Source organism: Ranitomeya variabilis, chromosome 2, assembly GCF_051348905.1.
Source record: "Ranitomeya variabilis isolate aRanVar5 chromosome 2, aRanVar5.hap1, whole genome shotgun sequence".
In the NCBI taxonomy this organism is placed as follows: Eukaryota; Metazoa; Chordata; class Amphibia; order Anura; family Dendrobatidae; genus Ranitomeya; species Ranitomeya variabilis.
In genome coordinates this window covers 596,193,551-596,209,342 of record NC_135233.1, presented here as the reverse complement: position 1 = coordinate 596,209,342, position 15,792 = coordinate 596,193,551, and the positions used below count along the sequence as shown (strand labels likewise).

The 15,792-nt window shown below is 45.5% G+C and overlaps 1 protein-coding gene across 1 annotated transcript in view; it reads right to left on the bottom strand.

Annotated features, from left to right (window-relative positions):
- Nucleotides 1-4,749: 4,749 nt before the first annotated feature.
- The window catches only part of LOC143807190 (mitochondrial inner membrane m-AAA protease component AFG3L1-like), a 33,456-nt gene continuing 22,413 nt past the window's right edge, over nt 4,750-15,792 (bottom strand). Inside the window, exons 11-16 of the mRNA XM_077288474.1 lie at nt 15,042-15,167; nt 14,832-14,942; nt 14,486-14,601; nt 13,277-13,477; nt 7,372-7,566; nt 4,750-6,583 (exon numbers count right to left, since the gene is read on the bottom strand). Of these exons, the coding sequence (XP_077144589.1) occupies nt 6,380-6,583; nt 7,372-7,566; nt 13,277-13,477; nt 14,486-14,601; nt 14,832-14,942; nt 15,042-15,167 (953 nt within the window). The 3' untranslated portion in view covers nt 4,750-6,379. The remainder of the gene's footprint in view (nt 6,584-7,371; nt 7,567-13,276; nt 13,478-14,485; nt 14,602-14,831; nt 14,943-15,041; nt 15,168-15,792) is intronic.

Sequence of the window (15,792 nt, the reverse complement as noted above, 5' to 3'; positions counted from 1 at the left end):
GTGTATGTATGTATGTGTGTATGTATATATATATATATATATATATATATATATATATATATATATATATATATATATATATATATATATATATATATATACACGCACACACATATACACACACACACTGCTAAAAAAGTAAAATGAAGGGGACACTCAAATAACACATCAAAGATCTGAATGAATGAAATAATCTCATTGAATACATCTTTGTTCTGTACAAACATAAAAAGGAGAACCAAGAGTTTACTAAATACACCGTTTATTACATCAAAAAGATTTTATACATGATAAAAATGGATATTGTATATCAAATACGTCCTATGTGAACTACCCAGGTGAGTTAAACCGATCAAAGGTCCCCAGAGGATAACCAAATATGATGAAGTAAGCTATTACAATGCATAAACGTTTAAACGTTAGGTAGCGATTCTATGTTTTCTATCTGGAATGTCTATCATACATTACAGTTCAATACACATTCAAGGAGCCGCATACCCTACTGCTCTATTTCTATTACATGCTCCAGCCTGCTTCCATCTTTGTTCTGTACAAAGTTGAATGCGCTGACAAAATCCCACAAAAATTATCAATGGAAATCAAATTTATTAACCAATGGAGGTCTGGATTTGGAACGATACTCAAAATCAAAGTGGAAAATCAAATTTTAGGCTGGTCCAACTTCAGTGGAAATGCGTCAAAACAAGGAAAAGATGCTCAGTAGTGTGTGTGGCCTCCACGTGCCTGTATGACCTCCCTACAACGCCTGGGCATGCTCCTGATGAGGCGGCGGATGGTCTCCTGAGGGATCTCCTCCCAGACCTGGACTAAAGCATCTGCCAACTCCTGGACAGTCTGTGGTGCAACGTGACATTGGTGGATGGAGTGAGACATGATGTTCCAGATGTGTTAATCGGATTCAGGTCTGAGGAACGGGCGGGCCAGTCCACAGCTTCAATGCCTTCATCTTGCAGGAACTGCTGACACTCCAGCCACATGAGGTCTGGCATTGTCCTGCATTAGGAGGAACCCAGGGCCAACCGCACCAGCATATGGTCTCACAAGCGGTCTGAGGATCTCATCTCGGTATCTAATGGCAGTCAGGCTACCTCTGGCGAGCACATGGAGGGCTGTGGGTATTACTGTCATACTGAAGGATGTTGCAGGCAGCAGATCGCTCTCCACGGCGTCTCCAGACTCTGTCACGTCTGTCACATGCGCTGTCATAGTGTTGGGCTGTGAGCACAACCCCCATCTGTGGACATTGGGCACTCAGACCATCCTCATGGAGTCGGTTTCTAACCGTTTGTGCAGACACATGCACATTTGTGGCCTGCTGGAGGTCATTTTGCAGGGCTCTGGCAGTGCTCCTCCTGTTCCTCGTTGCACAAAGGCTGAGGTAGCGGTCCTGCTGCTGGGTTGTTGCCCTCCTACAGCCCCCTCCATGTCTCCTGGTGTACTGGCCTGTCTCCCGGCAGCGCCTCCAGCCTCTGGACACTACTCTGACAACCAAAGAAAACCTTCCTGCCAGAGCTTGCATTGATGTGCCATCCTGGATGAGCTGCACTACCTGAGCCACTTGTGTGGGTTGTAGAGTCCGTCTCATGCTACCACGAGTGTGAAAGCACAACCAACATTCAAAAGTGACCAAAACATCAGCCAGAAAGCATTGGTACTGATTAGTGATGAGCGAGTATACTTGTTGCTCGTGTTTTCCCCGAGCACGTTCGGGTGGTCTCCGAGTATTTGTGACTGCTCGGAGATTTAGTTTTCCTCACCGCAACTGCATGATTTGTGGCTGCTAGGCAGCTTGAATACATGCGGGGATTCTCTAGCAACCAGGCAACCCCCACATGTACTCAGGCTGGCTAGCAGCTGTAAATCATGCAGATGTGGCAACAAAAACTAAATCTCCGAGCGGGGGGGGGGTAACACCACCACTTGTGTATATAGGCTTTAACTGGTATTGCAGCAAAATTTTGTTCAATTGAGCTGCAATACCAGACTCGGCCAACGGACAGGAGTGGCGCCACTTACAAAAAGAAAAAAAATAATTAGATATCATCGCTCTGCTGCAAACATTTGGTGAGTGAATGCACTGTGTGGGAAATCTCTGAAAGGCATACCGCCATATCGTATGCTTGATGTGCTGCTGGTCTAGTTAGCGTTATGTATCACTGCAAGGAGCGGAGATCGTTCCCCGTCAGCAGACCCATCGTCGTTTCCATCCGGGAAAACTTGGCACCTCTCAGTAACAAGTTTGGAAGTGTCGCGTTATGTAAAAGCTTTGTGGGAGAATTAACAGAGCATAAATCATCGGTGTCGGATGGCGACAGACGTCCTTACAATGCTTCTGTTGTGAGGCACTCTTCCCTGCCCCATTGCTGATGCGGTGAAAGCCGGGAATATTCTCCATTGTACTCGTTCAGCCACACAGAAATAATAAAAAGAGAAAAAGACGAGCGATTGGGTCTTATAAATAATTAGTGGTCGTGTTGTGAGCAGAGGAAGATTCCTGCCTCCGAAGAGAAGTGATGATTTATTAATGGATGACTCAACAGGAGAGGGCCCGAGCGACACAACGGAGGGAACGCTCTTACAAAGTGGAGCTAGGAGAATCAGGCACAGGGAAGGGTTCGATGTGTTATTCACGGCACCCAGGGGGCTCCAGCATGAGAAGGATGAGGCCCAAGGGAGCAGCGCTGGATGTGCAAATTATTCCTGCCTCCTAGGAGTTTCATTACCCATCCCCCTTCTATCATTAATGCAACGGGGATAAAAGCAAGCAGCCACAATATGGGGAGAATCAGGAAAAGATCAAGAATACAATCACATATACAGTTAGGTCCATATATATTTGGACAGAGACAACATTTTTCTCATTTTGGTTATAGACATTACCACAATGAATTTTAAACAAAACAATTCAGATGCAGTTGAAGTTCAGACTTTCAGCTTTCATTTGAGGGTATCCACATTAAAATTGGATGAAGGGTTTAGGAGTTTCAGCTCCTTAACATGTGCCACCCTATTTTTAAAGGGACCAAAAGTAATTGGACAGATTCAATAATTTTAAATAAAATGTTCATTTCTAGTACTTGGTTGAAAACCCTTTGTTGGCAATGACTGCCTGAAGTCTTGAACTCATGGACATCACCAGATGCTGCGTTTCCTCCTTTTTGATGCTCTGCCAGGCCTTCACTGCGGTGGTTTTCAGTTGCTGTTTGTTTGTGGGCCTTTCTGTCTGAAGTTTAGTCTTTAACAAGTGAAATGCATGCTCAATTGGGTTGAGATCAGGTGACTGACTTGGCCATTCAAGAATATTCCACTTCTTTGCTTTAATAGACTACTGGGTTGCTTTGGCTTCATGTTTTGGGTCATTGTCCATCTGTAGTATGAAACGACGACCAATCAGTTTGGCTGCATTTGGCTGGATCTGAGCACACAGTATGGCTCTGAATACCTCAGAATTCATTTGGCTGCTTCTGTCCTGTGTCACATCATCAATAAACACTAGTGACCCAGTGCCACTGGCAGCCATGCATGCCCAAGCCATCACACTGCCTCCGCCGTGTTTTACAGATGATGTGGTATGCTTTGGATCATGAGCTGTACCAAGCCTTCGCCATACTTTTCTCTTTCCATCATTCTGGAAGAGGTTGATCTTGGTTTCATCTGTCCAAAGAATGTTCTTCCAGAACTGTGCCGGCTTTTTTAGATGTTTTATAGCAAAGTCCAGTCTAGCCTTTTTATTCTTGATGCTTATGAGTGGCTTGCACCGTGCAGTGAACCCTCTGTATTTACTTTCATGCAGTCTTCTCTCTATGGTAGATTTGGATATTGATACGCCGACCTCCGGGAGAGTGTTGGTCACTTGGCTGGCTGTTGTGAAGGGGTTTCTCTTCACCATGGAGATTATTCACCCACCACTGTTGTCTTCCGTGGGCGCCCAGGTCTTTTTGCATTGATGAGATCACCAGTGCTTTCTTTCCTTCTCAGGATGTACCAAACTGTACATTTTGCCACTCCTAATATTGTAGCAATTTCTCGGATGGGTTTTTTCTCTGTTTTCACAGCTTAAGAATGGCTTGTTTCACCTGCATGGAGAGCACTTTTGACCATGTTTACTTCATAGGAAAATCTTCCAAATGCAAGCACCACACCTCAAATCAACTCCAGGCCTTTTATCTGCTTAGTTGAGAATGACATAATGAAGGGATTGCCCACACCTGTCCATGAAATAGCCTTGGAGTCAATTGTCCAATTACTTTTGGTCCCTTTAAAAAACAGGGTGGCACAGGTTAAGGAGCTGAAACTCCTAAACTCTTCATCCAATTTTAATATGGATACCCTCAAATGAAAGCTAAAAGTCTGAACTTCAACTGCATCTGAATTGTTTTGTTTAAAATTAAATTGTGGTAATGTCTATAACCAAAATGAGAAAAATGTTGTCTCTGTCCAAATATATATGGACCTAACTGTATACTGTATAGTATACTCCAGAGCAGCATTCACAATTCTGCTGTAAAACATAGGATGTAACTCAGGATCAGTAATGTAATGTATGTACACAGTGACTGCACCAGCAGAATATTGAGTGCAGCTCTGGAGTATAATACAGTAGGTAACTCAGGATCAGTAATGTATGTACACAGTGACTGCACCAGCAGAATAGTGAGTGCAGCTCTAGAGTATTATTATTCCCCCATCGCTCTCCGCACCAACCGACAATATGAGGCAGATGACAGATTATATTATATGACAATCAATACTTTATTAGCAGTAATCAGCACATCTTGGAGAATGTGATATGAGGAAAATCTGCTGGCACAGAGAAGGCATCTGGTTTTCATTACAGACTTGTTCTCTTACCACAATCATAATTAACCCTTCATGGAGTGATAATCACGTGACCCACATGGCACTGCACAATAACTGCAGGATGCTCGCTGTTCTCACCTCCGGTGCACAGATATTGTCTGGGGTCTCTCCCTGGAGGTCAAGTTGTCATTTCTAACCATCCTATAATAGCAGTGTTGAATGTCGCTGGCGATACACGGCAGCCATTGTGAACTAGTCATTGTGACCGATACACGCCTTCTCCCGTGCTCACTGGCGCCACCTGGTGAGCAGTGTGATTTCTCTGAACAGCCAGGAATAGTGAGGGAAGGGACGTGACAACCGCTCCGAGTATAATTCTAGCTTGGAAAATTGGCACTTTTGAAAGTAGCCACGGTGTGACCTCTTTACTATGCTAATAATAACTACACTATTAACTCCAAGAGGATGCAATGCCACTATTCTGTGTACTTAAAGGGGTAGTCCATAATAAGAAAAAAATTGGCTTTTGTTTAGAAACAGCATCACCCCTGACCATGGGTTCAGTCCGATATTGCAACCCGACTGTGTATGGAGCGGAGCTGCAAGAGCAACAATAACCTCAGGATCAGGAGTGGAGCTGTTATTAGTAGGCTGCTCTGTCAGCACTATAGGTAATGTGACTTTCATTCTACTCATTTCCTAGACCCACCCTCCACTTCCTTTAGATGGACATAGACCTGCCCCAAATTCCTTTAGAAAGACCAAGACCCGCACCACTTCCTGTAGAGGCAAAGACCCGCCCATACTTCCTGTAGAGACTAAGCCCCGCCTCCAACTTCATGTAGGGACAAAGATCCGCCCCCCTACTTTCTGTTCCCTGCCTCTGCTGGAGACGGATTATACTTGTCATCAGTCATAGTACAATAAGTAAGACAGAAGGGAGACACCTAGTGGCCGGCACTTTGCAGTGATTTTTGGGGGGTAACAAAATCCCAAACCATAATTTATAAATATTGTGATGTATCGTCCATTTAAAAGTACGAGGACTATATAAGGAAGAGACTGTGTTTTGGCTCCTAGCACCTCCAGTAATAAAATAAAATACATTGCTCCTGTAAAACGTCGGTGTACGGTGTTACCTACATGACACGTTCAGCAGAACTCAGCAGACATCCACCTGCAGCGCCCCCTACTGACTGGAGCTGTATAGTAAGTAGGGACCCCCTATGAGCCACGTTGGTTAGTCATTATTCCCCCACCCTATAGAATCTCCTTCCTGAGAGCGGAGCAGTGACCTTTCCAATAATGTATATAGGTAGAGGAGCAAGAGTTAGGCAAACAGCACGTAACGAGGCGGGTCTGACCCCACACTGCCGTACACCCACAGTGGATCCCGTACTCCCTGGCTGTCGCTGAGGCACTGACGGTGTGGTCCAATATAGTTCAAAAAATGGAAGAAAATTGGCCCTTTGTTTTCTGTTGTCTTCCCTGAGATTGCGCCTGATTAGCCGAGTAATATACTCTAATTTCCACCTCCGAGAACGAGGGAAGCGCGGGATTACGGCTTCGTTGTGTCACGCTCATCGATGTTCTCTTGGTTCCAGTCTTTTAACCCTTCAGGTAATGACGTGTCCTCTTCAAAACTCCCTGTCCCTTCTACAAACTCCTCATAAGAGGACTTTTCTGGGAAAGGCCTTGGACCCAACAGGTCAATCATGTCTGATTTTTCCAAGACCTCCTTCTCCAGCAACAACTTCCCAACCTGTTGGTGGCAAAATAAAAAAAAAAATGCAGCTTATTCCTTGCGTTTATATAAGACAGGACTGTTACACTCCAAGCGGAGAAACCTACATGGTAGAAGATTCTCCTGCCTGTAACTCGCCCTATTAGACCATGTTCCCAAATGCAAAAACTCTCCATTTTTTTTCCTGCTGCCTTTTTTTTAGTGCAGAAAATTGTCTGTGCTTCACAGTTCAAACAAAGTAATGTGATGTCATGGAGACTTTAAAGCCACTGTTGAATTATTTTTCTTTTTTCTTGGTTTGGAGACTGAAATAAAACAACTTGGTCCTAGAATAAGTCGCCATGCAGACAATAACTGTGTGCACACAGTGTTTTTGCTGAGTTTCGGAGCAGAAACTAAGTTTTTGAGAAGATAGTTTTCGCTTTAAAATCTCCTCGGTGCACATTTGTGAATTTTTTTTTCTTGCAGGTGTCTGCAGCAAAATAAGCAATAACAATCTGCTCTGATCGGATATTTTACACCTTTTCTCCATTTTGACGCATCTTTAATTCAGATTTGATGCATTTTTGTTTTTTTTTCTACTAACTTGGAACATGGTCTCAATGAATCCTTTTCCTTCCCTTCTGGTTAAGTCATCTCTGGATAATGATAGCTTGGTAGCAAGGAGTGTGCACGGTTAATGGAGGCCGTACACCTACGAGGGCTCGTCTGAAAGCTTAGGTAATGCTGACGTAATTTACACGGGGGCCTTTAGGATCCTAGACAACCCCCTATAGCAAAGATCCCAGAATGAGGAATGGTTTTACCTTTTCCACTTGCTCCTTGCACTGAGTAATCAGCTCCACGGTTCTCTCGTAAGCAGAGTTGATGAGGTCTCTGGCCTCCTGGTCGATGAGCTCTGCGGTGGCTTCACTGTAGGGTCTATCTGCAATCATTTCCCCCTGACGTCCAAGGTCAAAAGACACCTGACCCAGCTTCTTGCTCATTCCAAATGTCACTATCTGTAAGGACAAACCAGAAACACCCACAGCCAGTAAATAAAATAATAATGTATCTTTCGCTTCATTGGGGGACACAGGTGACCTCCTTAGTTGTGTGGTAATCATATACCTTTGTTTTTCAGATTCTGTAACCGCTCACCATGTCTTCCCACCTAAGAGACAGAGAGAACAGTGTGGTCTGATCCACATTGTACCCTCTCTGAACTACTACCAGGACCCTAACACTTCAAGCATGTTTTGGGGCAGACCTGACAAAAAGTCCTTGCCACTCTACCCCAGCCCACTTATAACAAGACTGTGGTGAGAGGAAGGCGTAGCTATTTCCAGGATCCCTTTTCCCGAAGCCCCTGATGGCGTCCTTCTGTTCCATGAAGAAGGAATCGGGATGACGACAGGAAAGGTAATCATCCTTCCTTCCTCAGCTTCTACAGCTCTGTGGGGGCTCCAGAAGATATGGTACCGACTTCTCACAGCAAGCAGGCATATCAGACGTGAGGCAGTCCTAGGCCACACAGGAGCCCCACCAACCACCAGGGTTGAGAGCGTACCCTCTCTCTCTCACTCAGTAGCCGACCTAAGCAAGGTATCCTAGTCTTTGGCAGAGGTTTCGACTAATCAACCATCCGCCCCGGTTGCACTGATAGTTTCCCGAAGAATCGGATGCAAGCAGCTATGACCGATCACCCATGAGGTCCAGGAAGCAGGCACACTCCTGCTCCATGTCTGGATCCCCTTCATCCTCTACATCATCCAGGATTGCTTCCATGTCTCGCTTCTCTACCCCAGAGGCAGCCCTGGGGTCGGCCCCCCCTCCGAGTAAAACACAGATCTAGACTTGGACCAGACTACCAAGCTACAGGACATGATGGACAGCCTGATAACACCTGTCAGACTCTCAGAGTTAAGTAAGGCAAGTCTCCCCCCATGGACCCCTCTGTCTCCTTCAAGAAGAATAAATGCCCCCCATGCGTGTTCTCCAACCACAAAGAATTTAATGGAGTGTTCTCTGCGAAATGGAAACACCCAGAAAAACGTTTCTAGAACAGGATACATTCAGAGATCTTGAATCTTATCGGCTCTTGTCTCCTTAGAAAATGGTCGGAGTCTTCTGTTGTGTCCCAACTGTCCACCAGCACCATCCTCTTTATCCCTGACGGTGCCTCTCTGAAGGATCCCACAGACAGGCCAGTCTTCAAGGCAGAGGGTGCATCCCTTTGCTCCTCTTTTGCCTCCATGTGGGTTGCCAAGGCGGTCTCTGCCTGGAAAAAGCTCCTGCGTCAGGGCATACTATATGAGGCCCAGTCTGACAAGTCAGCGAACCTGGCAGACCAAATTGCCCACGCCGGAAAGTAACGCTCAAGGCCTGGAACACAGATGCGGCTTCCAAGAGGTCTCTCACCAATCTTCCTTTCCAGGAGTAACACGTCACACTTCTTCAGAAATAAATTGGATTAAAACATCTCTGATGCCACTGGTGGTAAGAGTACCTATCTTCCCCAACCATAGCCCAAGCGCCCCCTCCCGCCAGGAGATGCGATCCTCGGTTCCGTTCCTTCTGGCATTTTGCATATTCAGGGTCCTCCGCCAGATGGAAACGGTCTCTGGTTCATCCGGAAAGGAGATGGCCACCTTTCTTGCACCCACGCAGCCATCAAGCCAGATCTGCAAGCTCCAGATCAACCAGATTCTCATCTGCATAATGGGCCGTGCCCACCTGGGAATCCTCTCCAGGGTGGGTGGCCGTTTCCTTTTCTTTCAGGATGTGCCGTTCTCTGTAGTCAATAACGTCTGGGTCAGAGAGATCATCTCATCTGGCTACAAAATAGAATTGTCTTCCCTCACTCGCTATTGTTTCTTTGAATTTCGTCCCCCAGGGGACCCATCTCAGGTTCTGGGGGGTTTTTTCAGGCCGTCTCTTCACTGCTTCAAATAGATGCCATTGTTACCGTCAAGAACACTTCTCAAGTTTCCATTCAAACCTTTTTGTGGTGCCAAAGAAGGACGGGTCTGTTTGCCATATCCTGGATAAATAGGGAATACTTGGCACTCTGGAGATCTTTTTTGCAAGTTTAAGAAATAGATTTTATTCGGTGCATCCAGCTCAACATTTAAACGTTTTCGGTCTATACAAACAGACCTTCATCAGAAACAGTTGTGAGTACTGAAATATATATACAAAAAAGAAACATTTTTTTAGACAAAATTCATGATGCACAGCGTAAATAGAAATACAGTTCATTACGTTCTGTCATAACATTCTGTTCAAAAGACATAATAGGTGACAGACAGCAACTGTGACGGTCTAAGCAAATCCGGCCTGGAGTTACGTGAGACGTAAGTTCTGAAGATGCTAGGGGTTGTAAACGTGTTAAAGAAAACAAGGTGAGGTGAGTATATACAGTTTGTTACCATGCGGAAATGGAGCATTAATTGATAGATAAATGGCTCCAGAAGGATACAGGTTACAAGGTGGCCCCAGAAGAACGGCACCTCTCACTCTCCCCCCCATGGACCCTGCAGGAGTGTCCAAAGCAAGAAGATTGCAATCCATGAAATCAGTCCCCTTTGCACAGTTCCACTCGTGCCCACTCCAGTTGGGCCCATTGTTAGCCTGGGACAAGAGGATCCCCTCCCTGGACCAGCCCATCTTCCTACCCCCGCAAGTAAGACAGTCTCTCTCCTTCCATTCGGCGAAGAAGATCATTCCACCCACTTCACTGGCAATTGTAATGATGGACACCGTGGATGGAGAGGGCAATATTCCACCGGAACGCAGTTCAAGGATGCTGGGACACCCGGGAGCCCTCTCCCCTTAAAAATTCTGGAGCTCAGAGCCATTTATTTCTCCTGCTTTCACTGGCAAGACCTGCTAGCGGGTCACGCAGTACGCATTCAATCCGACAACACACAGCTGTGGCTGAGCCGCCAATTTCCTAAGTCACGAGGGTCTCTCGTCGGGCGAGAGGTGTTCATCCAAATCTGCCAAAGGCGAGTCCCACCCGATGTCGACCTGATGGCCTCCAGAAAAAACGATGTTGACCGCATTGTATCCAGGTCTTGCGATTCCCTAGAAATCGGTGTTGAAGCCCTGGTTCTGCCCTGGTCCCTGTTCAACCTTCCATATCTATTTCAACCTCTACCCCTGGGATCCAAGAAGTATCGTTTATCCTTGCGGAGAGTGACATGATAAGCATGTTGAGGTGAGGAGACTTAAAGCCGCAATGCTTCTATGGGAAATATGCAAATTGTCTCTTCAGAGAGGAAGAGGACTAGAAGTCTAGTGCCACCTATTGGAAGTAGCAATCCTAACAGTCAATGTCGACCCTTTAACGAAGCTTGGCACATGACTTAGGATAATAGCCAAACCAGAATCTCAATTTACAGACACTGTGTTTCGGGGTACTGCCCCTCGTCAGTGCAAAGTGGAGATCTGGTTTGGCTGATTGAGAGGCGTCTGACCGATATCCAAGAAGTATCATTTCTCCTTGTGGAGAGTGACATGATAAGCATGTCGAGGAGAGGAGACTTAAAGCCGCAATGCTCCTCTGGGAAATATGCAAATTGTCTCTTCTAGTCCTTTTCCTCTCTGAAGAGACAATTTGCATATTTCCCAGAGGAGCATTGCAGCTTTAAGTCTCATCACCTCGATGAGAGTGACATGATAAGCATGTCGAGGTGATGAGATTTAAAGCTGCAATGCTCCTCTGGGAAATATGCAAATTGTCTCTTCAGAGAGGAAAAGGACTAGAAGAGACAATTTGCATATTTCCCAGAGGAGCATTGCGGCTTTAAGTCTCCTCTCCTCGACATGCTTATCATGTCACTCTCCGCAAGGAGAAATGATACTTCTTGGATATCGGTCAGACGCCTCTCAATCAGCCAAACCAGATCTCCACTTTGCACTGACGAGGGGCAGTACCCCGAAACACAGTGTCTGTAAATTGAGATTCTGGATTGGCTATTATCCTAAGTCATGTGACAAGGCTCGTTAAAGGGTCGACATTGACTGTTAGGATTCCTACTTCCAATAGGTGGCACTAGAGTTCTAGTCCTCTTCCTCTCTGAAGAGACAGTTTGCATAACCTCTACCCCTAATACCCAGGCTTGTCACAAAGATCAAGGTGGAAGGTGCTCAACCTCTTTGCAGATGTCCCATGGTAATTGCCGTATCGCCCAGACCTGCTCTCACGGCCCTCTCTTCCACCAGAATTCACAGTCTCTCAATTTAACATCATGGCTGTTGAAGCCACAGTCCTGAGGAATGAAAGTTTCTTCACTCAGGTCATTTAGACCATGATCAAGACAAGAAAACCCTCGTCATCCCGCATAAACTACCGTACATGGAAGATCTTCTTTTAGTGGTGAGAAACCAACCAAGTGGAGCCAATGTCTTTTTATTTCAGTCTCTCCTGGCCTTTCTTCAGTCCGACCTGGAATCAAGATAATCTCTCAGTTTCCCCAAGCGCCAGGTCTCCTCTATCTCAATCCTGTTCCAAAGGAATCTGGCCTCAAGTTCCCAGGTCAAAACCTGCCTGCAGGGAATTTCACATTCAGTTCCTCCATATCGTCCTCCAGTGGGACCTTAACCTAATGTTGAGCATTCTCCTGGGTCCTCCCTTTGAACCCATTCGAGACATCACACTCTCTTTCCTGGAAGATTTCCTTCCTTGTCGCAATCACCACTATCATGCGAGTCTCAGAACTGGCATTTCTCTAGTGCAGCACTCCTTACCTTGTCCTCGATCAGGACAAGGTGGTCTTCTGACCAGTGCCTTTCTTTCTTCCCAAGGTGGTGTCTTCCTTCCAACTTAATGATGACATTGTTCTTCCATCCTTTTGCATGTCTCCATCCTGTCTTCTAGAATGGTCCCTACACAAGTTGCATCATGTTAGGGCTTTACACCTATACCTCTCAAAAACATGATCCTTCAGATGCTCTGACTCTTTGTGATCATAGATGGTCATCGCAGAGGACTCAGGGCCACTATCATTGGATTAGCTGTGCCATACTGGAGGCGTATAGAGTCAAGGATAGGCTGCCCCCACTGGGAGTGAAGGTTCACTCGACCTGCACTGTGGGGTCTTCCTCGGACAGTTGTGACTAGGCCTCTGTGACACAGCTCTGCAAGACTGCTACTTGGTCCTCCGTCCATACCTTTTCCAAACTCTACAGGGTGCATACCTATGCCTCGGCTGATGCGAGCCTGGGCAGGAAGGTTCTACAGGTGGCAGTTATCCACCATCCAACCTGATCTGGGCATGCCTCTTTTTGTTTCCCACCCTTGGGAACTGCTTTGGGATGTCCCATGATTACCTGTGTCCCCCAATGAAGTGATAGAGAAAAGAGGATTTTGGGTACTCGCAGTAAAATCCCTCTTGGAGCCTTCACAGTTCCCACCCTAGTTTCATTTATGTGCTAGGTTTAGCAGCTTCTTGATGTTTGAGGTTGAATTCTTGTTGCTTCTCCTACTGCTTTCTGACTGACCCATTAGCTTCCTGCAGTTAATGGGTTGGTGGGTGTACCCTACTGAGGAGGAGCGAACTTTATTTTTTTGCCTAGTGGCAGTAGCATATACCCAATGGCTACCGGTGTCCTCCAATGAAGGCTTTGTGATAGGAATTTTACGGTAAGTACCCAAAATCCTAGTTCAGTGATAAAGTGGAAAAAAGTTGCAAGGTTTTGTAAAATTTAGCATTTTCTTTGTCTGACCTGTGCATACGCCGTCTGTGTGACCTTCTTCAGGTCATCCTGTGCTCCAGTTGTGATGCGGCCAAAGAAGATCTGTTCCGCCACGCGGCCCCCCAGCATCATACACATACGGTCAAATAGTTGTTCCTTTGTGTATAGATACTGCTCCTTTGGGAGGTATTGTGCATAACCTAAACCTTTCCCTCGAGGAATGATCGATACCTAGATGTGGAAGAAATGACGGAGGATTTATCGTGCACTTATCCTCTGCATTTAAATGATTCACCTACATTGTAAAATGAGCCATAAGTGACACAAACGCATGAATGCAATGCAATATAATGCATCTAAGACTTAGGGGTCGATTCATCAATGCTTTTATACCAGAAATGTGGCATAAAAGCTTTGAAAAGTCGCAAATTTTTGCGAAACTTAAAGTTCTGTAACAATTTTATGGCTTTTAGTGTTTTTGCAACAGGATAAATCTGCTCTGCCGAAATGGGTGCAACTGAGGATGAGCCACCAGCCCGTCCAATTCATCAAAAGTGCTGGCGCTTGGTACTGCAGAGATGCAACTCCTATCCCTGACTGGCACGGCTCATGCCACAGAGAAGATGGGTCTAATTTATTAGATGGTGTACGCTACGCTAGTCTTGATGAATCGGACCTTTAGTGTCCAAAAAAAGGAGACATGTCTGGGTTTTTTTTTATTTGAGTCACAGATCAAATGAATGGGTCTGCGGGGAAAAAAAAACAGCACACTGATGGCATCCATGTATCATCCAAGTGCTGTCTGTTTTTTTCTTTTTACTATGAGACCACAAGAAGTGACTCGTCGCAAGGAGGCAAAACTCCGTCAACCTGCAATTTTAAAGCAAAACGCATACAGTTTTTCTTAAGTGTATAGGGAAGCACAGCAGACTGCACTCTCCTGCACACTATGCCGCCACAAAAAAAAAAAAGAAAACTATACCACACGGACAACATAAGCCACTTTACAGAGGCATATGTCGGAGCCATCCATCAAAGGTATAAGCGCCTGCAAATTTTCCTGCCATAGACCTCCAGTGACAAGTGCAGGTGGATGTGTTCAAGGTTAACCCCTTAAGCATGTAGTGACGTGTATCACTTCTACGTATCATGGGTGATGTAGATCACTCTCTAACAGGGTAGTTGTAAGCGACAGAGTAATTATTTAATGGTTTCTGGCAGCCCCTTGTTATACGTCACCTTGAGTAGAGGGTCTGCATGTTCCAAGAACCAGCCAACCACTGCATGTCCAGCCTCATGGTACGCCACGGTCCGCTTCTCATCTGGCTGAAGAACCTGTGTCTTTTTTTCCAGTCCTAAAAGCAGAAGGGTCTAATGTAAGGAATCTTAAAAATGGTAAAAAGCAGAAAGATAAGGTAGAGAACAAAAAGTAAAGAACAATCCCTCTACCTTGTACTACAGTCCATCATTGATGCATGTACATAAGGTAAGTAGCGCAGCTTTGCGGAGTCGGTATCCGTGCTGCACATTTCACTACGACGCTCGCTGAATGGGATATAAAAACTGTAACCTCCAATGTTCTCACCTCCAATGATGCGTTCAATCGCCTTCTCAAAGTGCTTCTCTAGCACATACTCATTGAGGTGTCTTGCTGCAATCAGAGCGGCCTCATTACAGACATTGGCGATATCGGCTCCTGAGATAAGGGACAGAAGACGTCACAGGGCAGGAAGAAGCAGAGATGAGAATTGTTGTATCTCATATTCTGCTCTGTTACAATATTGGGATACAATACCTGTAAAGCCTGGAGTCAGAGCTGACAACTTCCGAGACAGGTCATCCTTGCTGATGTTCTCAGGCAACTTCAATGGACGCAGGTGAACCTTAAAAATAGAGGCTCTTCCTTTTATATCAGGGGGACCTATAGAAAGAAGAAAAGAATAGGACATAAACTCTTTATAGCAATCATGTCTAACAAAAAAGGTATAAAGAAAAACATTGCGCATGGAGTCCCATTGTAAAAAGTAATAATAAAATATATAATTGAAGACTTATCCCAAAGTTCAGTGAGCCTCAATGAGTTGTTCCTTAAACACGATCACCTCTACATGGGATAGTTTAGAAATAAATGATCACTGGAGACCCTCAGTTATCATTAGACGGGAGTCCCAAAGTCCTGTGTAAATGTGCATAGAGGTGGGGGGAATTGGGGTGTCTGTCCTTTTGGGGTGTCCTTATATAGTGCTGGACAGCCTGCCTGATTAAATAGTCTGGGTATTACCAAGAGGCAGCGATCGAGCATGTTGCACTAGACATTCCCGTGTGATGATGGGTGAGCGAGTGGTTGCTCATCGCTATCTTGCACCTTTTATCATAGGGTCTTGCTGCATCCTGCAGTGCATTAGTATTGGTAAGTATGGCCTTTACTATATTTGATGGTTGTTTTTTGGATTCAGTGAATTGCAGTAGCGCGCTTACACGACGCCGATAAGTCACCATCTCTCCTGGATTGGCAGTCATGCAGCTATAAACCGTAATTGGAGGGG